Here is a 12,987-nt window from a genome sequence, read left to right as displayed (position 1 = left end):
GACAGTGACAGTGACAGTGACAGGGACAGTGACAGTGACAGGGAAAGGGGCAGTGACAGTGACAGTGACAGTGACAGTGACAGTGACAGTGACAGTGACAGGGAAAGGGGCAGTGACAGGGATGGGACAAGGCAGTGACAGTGACAGTGACAGTGACAGTGACAGTGACAGTGACAGTGACAGTGACAGTGACAGGGACAGTGACAGGGACAGTGACAGTGACAGGGACAGTGACAGTGACAGGGACAGTGACAGGGACAGTGACAGTGACAGGGACAGTGACAGTGACGGGGCCGCGCCGCTCCGCCCGCTGTCCATGTCCCGCCTGTCCGCCAGGGGGCAGCACGGGGCAGGCGCCGCTCCGCGCCCCCGGCCCGTCCCCGCTGCCGCTGTCCGCTCGCCGCGGCCCCGCGTGTCCCCACGGCCCCGCTCCATTTCCCCGTTCCCCAATCCCCGCGGTGACGGTGGCGCTCCGTCCCGCGGCCTCCCGGCCCGCAGCGCCTCCCGGAGCGGCGCGGGCCCGGCGCTGTCCGGCTCAGGCCCGCCTCAGGCCGCTCCGGCTCTATGGTGCGCGGCCGCTCTGCCCCGCGCGTCTCTGTGGCGGCGGCGGCCCCGCCCCGGGGCGGCCTGAGGCGGCCTGAGGCGGCCCCGGCTCCGCTCCCGGCCCCGGGGGCTGTGGGGCCCGGCAGCGCCGCTCCGAGCAACGGGCCCGGGCAGCCGCCGAGGTGGGTCGGGGCGCGGTGGCGGTGGCGGTGGCAGTGGTGGCGGTGACGGTGGCAGTGGTGGCGGTGGCGGTGTTCCCCAGCCCGCGGGTTTGGAGCGGGGCTCGTCCTGCTCGCGGGGTTCGCTTTGGGCCCCCTCGGAAAGGGACCCAGCTGCAACGTAGCTTTTTTCACTTGGTTTTTATCCCCTCTTTAAAGGGTCACCGAGACGCCGCTTCCCTCGGCCGATGTGGGAAGGCTCCGAGCGGCGTTTTGGGCCTGGTGGGCGCCGGCAGCCGAGGAGGGCGAGAGAGCGGCGGAGAGCCCGCAGGAGGAGCGCAGAGCCCGCGGATTGCCTCCGGCAGAGCCCTCGGTGATCCCTGCAGAGCCCTCGGTGATCCCTGCAGAGCCCCCGGTGATCCCTGCAGAGCCCCCGGTGATCCCTGCAGAGCCCCCCGTGATCCCTGCAGAGCCCCCGGTGATCCCTGCAGAGCCCCCGGTGATCCCTGCAGAGCCCCCGGTGATCCCTGCAGAGCCCTCCGTGATCCCTGCAGAGCCCCCGGTGATCCCTGCAGAGCCCCCGGTGATCCCTGCAGAGCCCCCCGTGATCCCTGCAGAGCCCTCGGTGATCCCTGCAGAGCCCCCGGTGATCCCTGCAGAGCCCCCCGTGATCCCTGCAGAGCCCCCCGTGATCCCTGCAGAGCCCTCGGTGATCCCTGCAGAGCCCCCGGTGATCCCTGCAGAGCCCCCGGTGATCCCTGCAGAGCCCTCCGTGATCCCTGCAGCATCCCGAGCCCTCCGTGATCCCTGCAGCATCCCGAGCCCTCGGTGATCCCTGCAGCATCCCGAGCCCTGCAGAAGCCCCCTCCAGCACCCTCCAGCTCTGCCCGCCGCTCCAGAATCCCAGGTAATGCCAGGCCCGGGGGCACACGGTGACTGCGATCCCATCCAAGGGGAATGAAGGGCTGCAGCTCGTGGGCAGAGCTGTTTTTCCCTAATTCCCTGGAAAAATAGAACCCCTCCCTGTTCGGGAGAGCTGCCTGGCTGCTCTTTGCCCCGACAGGACCCAGAGCATTAGCTGGTTTAGCAATAGGAGTTTATTGCAGTAACTCCTCTGGGGGGTTCTGCCATTAGGATTGGCTGTTTTGCTGGAAAGAAAAACAGGATTAGAACTTGTTTTTGTTGAGCTGTGTGGCCTGGAAAGGCTTTGCTTGGGAGAAATGCAAACAGGAGGCTGGAATAAGGTTCTGGGACGGGGGCCTGGCATCAGGTGGTCAGTGTGAAACGTGGGATGAGCAGATAATTCCCTTTGCTTCCAGGAAAATGAAGTAGCTGTGAAGCTGGCAGTGCCTGGGATGTCTTTATTAGCTCCTTAATTTCATTGAAATCCCATGTGGGGAAGGGCTGGAAGGGGAATCTGGTTCCTGACAGCTGAGATCTGATGGAGTTGTCTGCAGGGTAAGGGCAGGAGCTCAGCAGGAAACAGCCAGTCTGCTTTTTGTCTCTGTGGTAATTAATTGTAATTAACCGAGTCAGCTCAGGCTGTTAAACTCTGCCTGTGTCCTGTCCAAGAGGTGCTGCCATCCTGGGGGATCTGGTTTGTCACCTGTGTTTGTGATCTTGGCTCCTCTGGCTCTGGCAGAGCCCTCAGCTCAGCCTTTGCAGAATTCCTCTTTCCCGTGGTGTTCCTTCACTGCAGGAAGAACTGTCAGGCTAAAGGATCCCAGAGGGTCAAAAACCCGAATTCCTTTCCCTCACTTTGGGCTGTTGTGCTGCTGACACCTCCCTGTTCCGTGTGGGTCAGAAACCTTGGCTCCAGCCAGGTGCTTCCAGAAGTAAAAACTGAGTCGGTGTGAGCAGCTAAATGTTTGAGGTGTTTTTAATAGAAAACACCTTTTTTTAAAAAATTTTTTTCAGAGGAGCTGGACAGACAGGCTGGAGGGGCTGGGGCAGGGCAGGGAGGGCCCTGCCCATCCCATGCCCAGGAGGGTTTGGCTAAAAGCTTTAGAAACCCTCCAGATTTGTGGGCTTTCTCCTTTCTTAGATGTTCATATTACTGAAACTATTTGGTCACTCAATTTTTTTCACCATTTCCTTTGCCCAGAGTGGGGACTGTGGCTTTTCCTCAAACCTCTTTGAGGTTTTGTTTCCTTAAAAGGGTTAGGGCTGACCCCTGTGAAACCCAGCCTTCCTTTCTGCTCCTTCCACAGCATCTCCTGTCCTGTCTTTCCAAAGACTGTTGGGAATTCCTCAAGCCACAATGGATTTGAGGTTTCTGCTTTTCCCTCCAGCACTCTCCTCTTCACCCTGTGGGTTCTGTGCCCACTCCTGTGTTACCCACCATGTGTGTTTATGCACTGAGTGTTTAATGTCTGCTCCCTCCTGCCCTTTCCCTTTCAATTCTGAGGGAAGTTTTGTCTGGAATTCTCTCATTTCACTGCTGCCCAGGTGTCTGGACCACATAAAGCACAAAGGTGAGGTAGCAGGAGGTGCAGGAAGAGAGTTTGCTGCTGATGTAGCTCATCCAGCTGTTATCTTTGATGAAACAACAAAAAATTGTGAATCTTCCCAAATTATATAGATTTTGAGGGGTTTAATGCCTCTTAGTTTTAGTATCTCTTGGAAAGATTGAATTTAAGGCTCTCACTGAACTGCCTGTGGTGGTTTCTCCCAGTGAGAGCAGCACGAGATCTCCCTGATGAGGTTTAAATATCCGTGTCACTTCCCATCCCCTGTGTGCATTCCCTGCTCACTTCTGACACTGGGAGAGGAGGAGTTAAAAGAAATGTGTGTGGGAAGGTCAAACTGAGACTGGGGCTGCCTCAGGCAAAGGCCATGTGCTGATGGGTTTATGGATGAGCCTTTCCTGGCATTTCTCTGTGTGTACAAACAAGATTCCTTCTGTTTTCCACCCCTCACTGGGACAGTGGATCCAAAGGCCAAACTGGACAGTTTCCCTCTCTCAGGTAATCTTAAGCTTTGTGAGTGGTTGCTTCAGGGATTTAAATAATTTCTGTAAGATTTTAAAGCTGATAAACATCAAGAGCGGCGCCTGGATTTTGTAGCTGTAGGTTTTATTCTAGGCCAGGACAAGAGGAGACACCCTCCAGCTGTGCCAAGGGGATGTGTGGGTTGGATGTTGGGAAAATTTCTGATGGAAAGGGCTCAGTGGCTGCAGTGTGTCACTGTGCCTGCATCTCAAACCTTCTCTTCAAAAACATTCCCACTTCTTCTCCCCAGGGGTGTCTGTGTTCTTTTATCCCTGCTTAACAAGTTGCTGGCTGGGAATGTGGCACCTCTGTGGATTTGGTTGTTATCAGCAGCTTTTGAGGTCTCTGCAGAGCAGAAGCAGCTTGGACAGCCAGAGCTCCAGTGCCTGGACTCTCCAGATAAGAAAATGAAGGAAAATCAGAAGTCTAGGATAACAAATGCTTTCTGAGCCAGTGCCTTATCCAGAGAGACCACATTTCAGTGTTCTTCAAAGTGCTGTTAAAATCCTGCTGGGTTCAGGCCTGGGCCCCAGAAATTCATAAACATGACAGGCATCCAGACTGAGGCATCCTCTCTTAAAACTTGTCGGGTTTTTGCCATTGCTCTTTGCACTGAAGAGTTGTTACAAATTTCCCCTGGAGAAATCACCTTCTAATCTCTATCCTAAAATTAATCGTGATGGTTTCTCCTCCATGCCAGCTGTGTCCTTCAGCAGCAGCAGAAGAGATCTTCCTCCTCCTCCTCATTGTTTTGCCTGCTTTTTCTAGAACTTACCTAATTACTGGATTCCTCTGTCGTTGCTTCCCTAACCAAGGTCACTGCTTCCCCAATTGCTGTAGTTCCATCCAGGAATGGTGAATTTAAACTGGGAATGCTGAAGGGGGGACAAGACCTTCAGAGATGAGGCGTTGCCACTGTTTTGCACAAGGGTGTTGAACACAGCTGTCTCTCCTGGAATGGCTTTGCCCAGTAAATCACAGAATCATGGAATGGCTTGGGGTGGAAGGACCTTAAAACTCATCCCATTCCACCCCCTGCCATGGGCTGAGGCACCTTCCATGAGCCCAGGTGGCTCCAAGGCCCATCCAGCCTGGCATTGGACACTTCCAGGGATCCAGGGGCAGCCACAGCTTCCCTGTGCCCCCTGTGCCAGGGCCTGCCCACCCTCACAGCATCCCAGTCTCTCCTTTGTGTCTCCTCAGGGCTGTGTCCTGCTGCAGTTCAGGACAGAGTATCACATCCAAGTCCCCCTGTCTCCTGCCAGGATGTGGTGCCAGAGGCTGTTGTGGCTGCTCCGGGGCCGGCGTGGGACCACGGGCCGTGGCTGGCTGTGGCTGCCTCGGGACCCTGGGCCCGTCCTGGCTGCCCCAGCACACTGCCACTCCACGGCCCCAGCACCTCCCTGCTGTGCCTGGCAGCTGCACCAGGACCATCTCGGTAGGTGTGCTGGGTGTGGGTGCTCCTGCTCTGCCCGGGGACTCCCTGTTCCCTGCAGTGACGTGTGTTTTCCTTCTGAAATAGCTCGTGTTAGAGGGGTGTGCACTGGGGGCTGTCTCATGTTCCCTGCAGGAGAACAAAGACAGGATGGCCAGCCTTGTCTTCTGTGATAAGTGAGGCACTGCTAAATAAGTAATCAAACCCAGGGATTCCTGAACAAAAACTGTCTGAGCTTTGCCCTGTCAGGCACCATTTTGTGTGCCATGCTCAGGCTCTCCCTGGCAGAGCCCTCCTTGGCTCTGGTGTGTGCCCACCTCCTTTAGGGTAACGGCAGCTGAGGCCAGTGAGATCTCAGTACTCTGAGTCACTTGCAAGCTCAGCATTTCACACAGTGGCTCCAAAGCAAAGGAGCCAGGACTTTGATTAGATCCTCTGCCAGGTCTTCCTCACGTGACAATTTATGTCAAGGAGCATCTGTAACTGGGGCGATAAAGTGTGGGCTCTGGGCTTCGGTTCTTGCCTTTGTCAGTCCTCCCCGTTGCCCCAAAGCCTCCTGTGCTCCCTCCCTGGCAGAGCTGAGCTACGGGAGCACGGTGATGCGCCTGGATTTCGTGTGGCTGCGGGACCACTGCCGCTCCGCCTCCTGCTACAACGCCAAGACCAGCCAGCGCAGCCTGGACACGGCCAGCGTGGAGCTGGGCATCCGGCCCCAGGCCGTGCGCGTGGACCAGAGCACGCTCTTCCTCACCTGTGAGTCCTGAGCACCCCCTGCGCCTGCTGGTGGATCGGGCTGGGCTGGGAGAAGGCAGTGTCGTCTCCAGATCTGCCTGTCTGGGGAGATAACTGAGCCCTGAGCGGGTTTTAAACGCTGCTCTCGCTGTAAACACACCTCGCTTACAGTCAAAGTGGTGTGGTTTTCCTGCCCTTGCTGTGTGGGCAGTGTCTGGGCTGGTCAGGCTCCCCCAGCAGTGCAGGTGGGGAAGGCAGATGAGGCATGACACAGTTGCTTCTCTTTTCCTTCGCTGTCCTGTGTGAGCAGCTGTCAGCACTGCTCACCGTGCCTGTTTTCTGTCCTTCCTCTTCACTTTCCCAGCTGCTTTCTTCCTTGTGGTGGGGTTTACTCTCATTTGGGAGCTTGACTTCAAAGCTTTGATTGTCCTTAGAGTCCTGTGAACAAAAACCAAAACCACTGCAGATGCCGTGGTTGGCTGGGAATTTGGAGAGGGCTGCAGCAGCTGCCCTGAAATTGGAATTGGGGCAGCAATGACATCACCTTTAGGACTCGTGGCCCTTAAGGTCGTATTTTGGGTGCCAAGAGCCCATCCCCAGACAGGTGACAAGGGCGAGGCGTGTCGTGGGCTGACAGGTGCCATGAGCTTGGGCTGGTCAGTGGGATTTTGGTGACTCTGCCCTTGTCCCTGTGCCAGGGCCAGACGGACACGTGACACGGTACGGGCTGGAGTGGCTGGCCAAGAACAGCTACGAGGGGCAGAAGCAGCAGGTGATGCACCCCCGGATCCTCTGGAATGCTGAGATCTACCGGCAGGCCCAGGTCCCCTCCATCGACTGCCGGAGCTTCCTGGAGACAGATGAAGGTCTGAAGGAGTTCCTGCAGAACTTCTTGTTGTACGGGATTGCTTTTGTGGAGAATGTCAATCCCACCAAAGAGGACACGAGAATCTTGGCAGAGAGGATCAGCATAATCAGGTATCTGGGCTATCCTGGGAAGGGCAAACTTGTTTTCTTTCTGTTTGGAAAGCTGCTGCCTCCTTGTCCTGTATTTTGTGTGCCATGGCCTAGTTTGCAGACAAATGCTCTGGCTCCTCGGGATGGAGGATCCCACTGTGGGATCCACTCTCCTTTGTGGGAGAACTGGGAATCACTCAGTTACTGAGCTGCCCTCAGAGCATACATGACTTTTGTGACAGTGGGACAGTCACAAAAGAGAGGAGGGACTGAAGGAAGTGGCTGTCTGGGAAGAGCAAGGAGAGACATTTCCTGTTATGACTTGAGGGGTCGTGAGGGCAGCTTGGCCCTGGGAGCCAGGGAGATCAAAGAGCAGTTGGAGCTCTTGTTAAAGAAAAACAGTGAGAGGTGTTGGTGCTGAGTTTGTGGAAAGCACCAGCAGCATGGCAGGCCAGGGGCTGAGCTGGGGCTTTATCAAGCTGTAAGACACTTTGGTTTGCCTGGAGCCATTAGAAAAGGAGGGATTCCTATTAATGAACAGTCACTCCAAATAGAAACAAGGGGCTCCAGGGAATATCCACCCAGCTTTTGTCTCCAGGTACCCGAGTGCTGTTTGGCCTTGCCTGCTGCCCCTTCCCTCCTGTGCCTGTTGGAGGGGGGAGGTAGTGAAAACAGGATCCTGGGAAGAAGAAATGGAATTATTGGGTAACCCTGTGTGGGTACAAGTAGGGGCTGGCTGCACTCAGGCAACTCATTGTGTCACTTCTTTATGGAGGTGATGGTTAGTGTGGAAGCATCAGTGTTTGTGAGGGGGAAGACTTGTCACCACCAGCCTTTTGGGGAGGAAAAAGAGGAGCTGAACACCAGAAGGGGGATTAGAGGCACCATCCCTGACAGTCTGAATTTTGTGAAGTTGTTCTGCTTTCAAGACTCTGCGCATGGGACAGAGTGGAATAACTCACATGTAGGGGAGGATGTGCCTTACCCAGACCCTGCCCCATAACCACTGACCCATCAGTGCCCATCTCTGTTCCAGGGAGACCATTTATGGCAGGATGTGGTGCTTCACCTCTGACTTCTCCCGGGGGGACACAGCCTATACCAAGCTGGCCCTGGACCGGCACACGGACACCACCTACTTCCAGGAGCCCTGCGGGTACGTGCTGCTGCAGGGACACCTTCCACTACCTCAGGCTGCTCAGAGCCCCATCCAGCCTGTCCTCGGACACTTCCAGGGATGGGGCAGCCACAGCCTCTTCGGGTTTGGGTTTAGGGTGACACAGCCTTCATCCTGCAGCTCCTGAAGTCTCCCACACTCGTGTCTCACGGGGTTTGGGAAGCAGCACGGGCAGTTTCCTGCCTCCTCACCCAGCAAAACCCAGTTGGGTGGGATTGGGTCTGGAGAAGCAGCAGGCACGGGCGGTGCATCCATCCACACCTGGGGGTGTCCTTTGGGAGCACCAGGGGGCAGGCAGCCGAGGTCATGGCTGGTGGGCTCTGTCTCTGTGCAGCATCCAGGTGTTCCACTGCCTGAAGCACGAGGGCACGGGCGGGAGGACGCTGCTGGTGGACGGGTTCCACGCGGCCGAGCAGGTGCTGCGCCAGGCCCCGGAGCACTTCGAGCTGCTGGCCAAGGTGCCCCTCAAACACGAGTACGTGGAGAACGTGGGCGGCCGCCACAACCACATGATCGGGGTGGGGCCAGTGCTCAACGTCTACCCCTGGAACAACGAGCTTTACCTCATCAGGTAACGGCAGGCAGGGGAGGAGGGGGCATTGTGCTGGGTTTCCGGAACGTTCCGTGGGCTGAAGACCAGCTTATCTTTGAGGAGTAGGGATGAAACCACGGGGACACCTTGTGTTCCTCCCGTCTTAGAGGAAGCATCCAGCACCCCTGGTACAAAGATGGGTGTCAGTGCTGAGCTTTGCTTTTTCACTCCTGGCAGTCTCCCTTCAGCTCCAGGCTCTCATCCCATTCCATTTGAGGTGCAGAAGAATTCATCCATTCTCTCAAGAAGCTCCTGGAAACTATCCTGGGAGATAACAGGGAGGGTGCAAAGTGATTCCTTCCGAAGGAAACTTGGGCTGATTTTGGAAACTCCAGTTTGGCTCAGTTCTGGAGGTTGTCCAGCACCCTCAGCCTTGCCATGTGCTTCCATGGAAAACCAGGAAGAGCAGGTGTACACTTGATACACTTGCCCTCAGTGCCGTGTTCCCAAAAGTCCTGTGCTGGCAGCACAGCCTCTTCGGTCACCTCTGCAGCCTCCCTGAAATACCCACTGATCCCACAGGCTCCTGAGGTTCCCTTGGAGGCACCTGGGGGCGCTTTGGGCAGTGTCTTGTCTCTCCTCCCCCTGCAGGTACAACAACTACGACCGCGCCGTGTTCAACACTGTGCCCCACGACGTGGTGCGGCGCTGGTACCGCGCACACCGCGCCCTCACCGCCGAGCTGCGCCGGCCCCACAACGAGCTCTGGGTCAAGCTCAAGCCGGGCAAGGTGGGACCTGCAGCTGCATCCCCTGGGGCTGGGCCAGGGTGGGACTCGGAGCTGAATCCTGTGGGTTTGGCGCAGGGAGAAGGGCAGGGTGCTCCATGGATGTGTCTGAGTGTTGCCGTGTCCAGTGGTTTTCCTCGTTCTGGGTGCTCCAGGGTTAATGATGGTGGCTTCTGTGTGTGTGTTTTCCTGCTGTCCTAAAGCAGTATGAGCTCCTAGGTGAGGCAGGGACGTTTAGTTCAAGCTCTGCCTCAGAGGAAAGTTCGTCCCAATTTCCAGCCACTGAAATGAGAACCCTCAGGAGCAGAGAGGCTGGAACACCCAATGTTCAGGCTTTCACTTCTTCCAGAAGAAACTACAGTTCTGAGATTATGTTTGAGCCCTTACATGGGTGACTCCACAGAGGCTGGAGGTTGAGGCTGCCCCATCCCTGGAAGGGTTCAAATCCAGGTTCCATGGGGCTTGGAGCAACCTGGGGTAGTGGAAGGTGTCCCTGCCCATGGCAGAGGGTGGCACAAGATGGGCTTTAAGGTTCCTTCCAACCCAAGCATTCTGGGATTCATTGATAAATTGCACACTGTCTATTGCTGGTGAACTATTTCCTCTCCAGTAGAAAGGCAAAGAAACCCCAAAATGTGTTTCTGGGCTGGCTCCATAAAGAGCTGTGCTGGATCCTGTGCAACAACTGACTGTAGCCTCACCTGTGCCAGTGCAGAACAGGAGGCTCATGCCCACAATAGCACACCCTTACCTGCTGTTCATCCCCAGGAGCTGCCCTGCCAGAGGCTCGTGGCCTTGCCTGCCGTGGTTGCTGTCCTCCTGATGAGCTTTTCCCTCCCCTGCAGGCGCTGTTTGTGGATAACTGGCGTGTCCTGCACGGCCGGGAGGCGTTCACGGGCTACCGGCAGCTCTGTGGCTGTTACCTGACGAGGGATGATGTGCTGAACACTGCCCGCCTGCTGGGGCTGCAGGCCTAGGCCAGCCCTCCAGGAGCCAGGCACGCCCCACTCCCACCTCGGGGAGAGACAGGAGCCTCCCAATCCCACCAGGAGAGGAGATCAGGAGAGGCTGGCAGCCCCCAGTCCCACTCTGGGGAGAGGCAGGAGCCCCCAGCCCTGCTCCACCCCAGGCCAGGTGAGCTGGGGCCTGCCCAGGTGCCCTCTGTGCCAGTGCCTCACCACGACAAAGACACTGCGGTACCTCAGACACCTCCACCCTCTCCAAGCAGCTGCCACGGCCTGCTCAGGAGAGGGGGCAGGTGGAGACCAAAGGTTGTGGGACTATTTTTTTAAACCACTCTCTGCCTTTGAGCACAGGCAGCTCTGGCTGTCTGTGCTCCCAGCCTGGTCCTCCCAGCAGGAGTGGCTCAGTCGTGGTTAATCCCACTACGGTAAGTGCTCCTCCAAGCAAGTGCCTTCAGGATTTGGAAGCTTTGCATTATTCCCTCTTTGGCCTTTTTTTCAGCTGCCAGTTTTAAGGGGCATTCTGCAGAGGAGAATGGAAATCTCTGGGATCTTGGCTCTTCTCACTGACTGAGCCAAGCTGCTTGAGAGAGGGTCTGGAAAGATCCTGGAGTGTTTGGGCATTTCTGAGAAGATTTAGGTTAGAGAAGGAACAGGGAAACAGCAAGATCTGTGTGTTGAGAAGCAGAGATGACAATGTTAGATGAGGGATGGAATTCCCACTTTCCCTTAACTTCCAGTGCTGCCATGCTGCTGTTTGCTCTGCCTGTTGCACTTGTGTTGAGGGCAATAATCAGCAGCTCCAGGATTTCTGACAAGCTTCCCACCGTGCCTCCTCTTCCATCTTTTCTTAAGGAATTGCTGTTAGGTCATCATCACACTCTCTGCTGCATGAGCCTCACTCTTTGGGTGTATTTTTTCCCAAGATTCTCCTACTCTGGCTGTAACTCAGAGGTGCCTCTCAGCTCCTGGGGGCTGAGATCTGGTACACTGAAGGGCCACAGGGTAAGGAACAAAAGCAGATCCTGCTGTTAAAGAATTTTTCATTCTGCCGTGTATTTTGGGGTGTTCCCTTTGCTCTGACCAGACCCTAAAGCAGGGCTGGGCCCCTTCACCCCTGCCTGTGCTGTGTGAGGTGCTCCATGTCCTCGGGGCAGGAGCACTGCAGGTGCTGAACTTGCTGCCCTTGTTTAATCCAAGCGCTGAATGTAGATACCGTGGTGCCAAGACAGTCCTGGAATCTGCTCTTGCTGTGGGCTCAGCTTCCTGATGCTCCCAGTACCAGTGTTCCCAGTGCTTCCCATCCTGAGTGAGCCCCTGGCAGTCCAGGGGGCTCAGAGGGATTTCTGAGCTCGGGCTGGGCAGCTGGTGCCAGGGCAGCTGCCCTCTGTCAGGTACAGCTCCAATGGCAGCCCTGCATCCCGGCAGGAGCCAATTCCTAAACTCATCAGGAAAATTAAACCCCCTCCAGCCACCCTCTTTCCATAGTGGAAGAAAAACACTAGGAGAAATTCTGAGCTGAAGTCACAATTTACTGAAGAAATCGCAATAATTGCAATGATATAAATAAAAGATTGTTAAAAAGAGAAGGGTTTGCCCACAAAAAGGGTATTTTACCACCAAAAGATGTCACCGGACCCCTGGGACAGTGGTGAGAGGTGGCCGTGGTGCGGCCAGGCGGCAGTGGGACCTGCGGGAGACTCCCTCTGGAGTCAGCCCTGCGAAAGAAAGAGGATCCCTCCTCCACCTCCACTTTTTGAAGGAGACAAAGCCACTCCCTTCCACAAGCAAGGAGAGAAGGAGCGGTTGTGTTTGCAGTGTCTGAGCATTCCGTGCTGGGACCCGCCCTCCTCCAGCGCTGCCCGTCCTGGCCCCTGGGCTGTGCCAGCATCCCGCATCCTCACCCTCCCTCATCCCCCTCGTCCCCTCCCGGTGCCGCTGCACCGGCCTCTCCCCGGCCACACGATGGCACAAGATGCCACAAATTCAGTTTCAAACCCCCTCGGGTCCCGTCCCCAGGCGGCTGGGCGCTCCCGGCGGTGCCGCTGCTCCCTCTCCATCCCTCTGGAGTCAGCAGGAATTGCTGTTCTGAGCCTCTGTGGGCTGAGCGCTGTTCGGGAGCTGTGGGATGGAGCTGTCGTGGCCGCGGGTGGAGCAGAGGGCAGGAGTGATGTGAGGGAATCGAGAGCTCGCAGTCTGGGGGTGCCTGCAGGACCCCGGCGCTGTCAGAGGGCAGCTGAGGCCAGCGCAGCTGATGGAGCCCGGGGAGAATCTGGGAGGGTCTTGCTGGATCCCGGGGTCCTTCATGCCCATCTGCACGTCCCAGGGCCCCCGGCTTCATCCCCTTTGCTGCTGGGCAGTGTGTCCCCACACCCACACAGACCCTCAGTGGGCTCCAGCTCCCCCATCCCTGTTTGCTGGCTTGTCCCACGGGGACCCCAGTTCCTCCTTTGGGACCCCTCCCTCTCCTCTGGGCTCTGTACTTCAGCCTCTTCAGCCCCTCCTTCAGGTTTCGGTGCTCCCCGGAGCCCTGCGCCCTGCAGGGAAACCAGACCCTCCCCATTCACTTCCTGGCCACATTTTCCCTCCAGTATCTCGCAGAGCCCCCAATGTCCCCGCAGTGCGCCCCGGAGCCCCCTGCTCACTCCAGCTCTCAGGATCCTGCAGGTGCAGCTTTCAGTGCATCCCCCTGGTCCCCGCTGGTGCCACCAAGA

General features: G+C 56.9%; 1 protein-coding gene across 2 annotated transcripts; it reads left to right on the top strand.

Moving 5' to 3' along the window:
• The first annotated feature begins 1,268 nt into the window (after positions 1–1,268).
• TMLHE (trimethyllysine hydroxylase, epsilon) lies at positions 1,269–11,862 on the top strand. 2 transcript variants are annotated; one of them, XM_066333864.1, is made up of 8 exons: positions 1,269–1,608; positions 4,895–5,129; positions 5,703–5,879; positions 6,557–6,836; positions 7,852–7,971; positions 8,327–8,563; positions 9,176–9,314; positions 10,157–11,862. In XM_066333864.1, exons 2-8 carry the CDS (start codon positions 4,958–4,960, stop codon positions 10,286–10,288), a joined length of 1,257 nt encoding a protein of 418 aa, XP_066189961.1. In that variant the 5' UTR covers positions 1,269–1,608; positions 4,895–4,957; the 3' UTR covers positions 10,289–11,862. The 2 variants fall into 2 exon arrangements, with proteins under 2 accessions (XP_066189961.1, XP_066189960.1); XM_066333863.1 differs by having other exon boundaries at positions 1,270–1,608; positions 4,957–5,129.
• Positions 11,863–12,987: the final 1,125 nt, after the last annotated feature.

The sequence above is a fragment of the Sylvia atricapilla genome, chromosome 21 (assembly GCF_009819655.1).
Source record: "Sylvia atricapilla isolate bSylAtr1 chromosome 21, bSylAtr1.pri, whole genome shotgun sequence".
Classification (NCBI taxonomy): domain Eukaryota; kingdom Metazoa; phylum Chordata; class Aves; order Passeriformes; family Sylviidae; genus Sylvia; species Sylvia atricapilla.
Note: the sequence above shows the minus strand (reverse complement) of the source record. Positions and strands in the feature narration are given on the sequence as shown.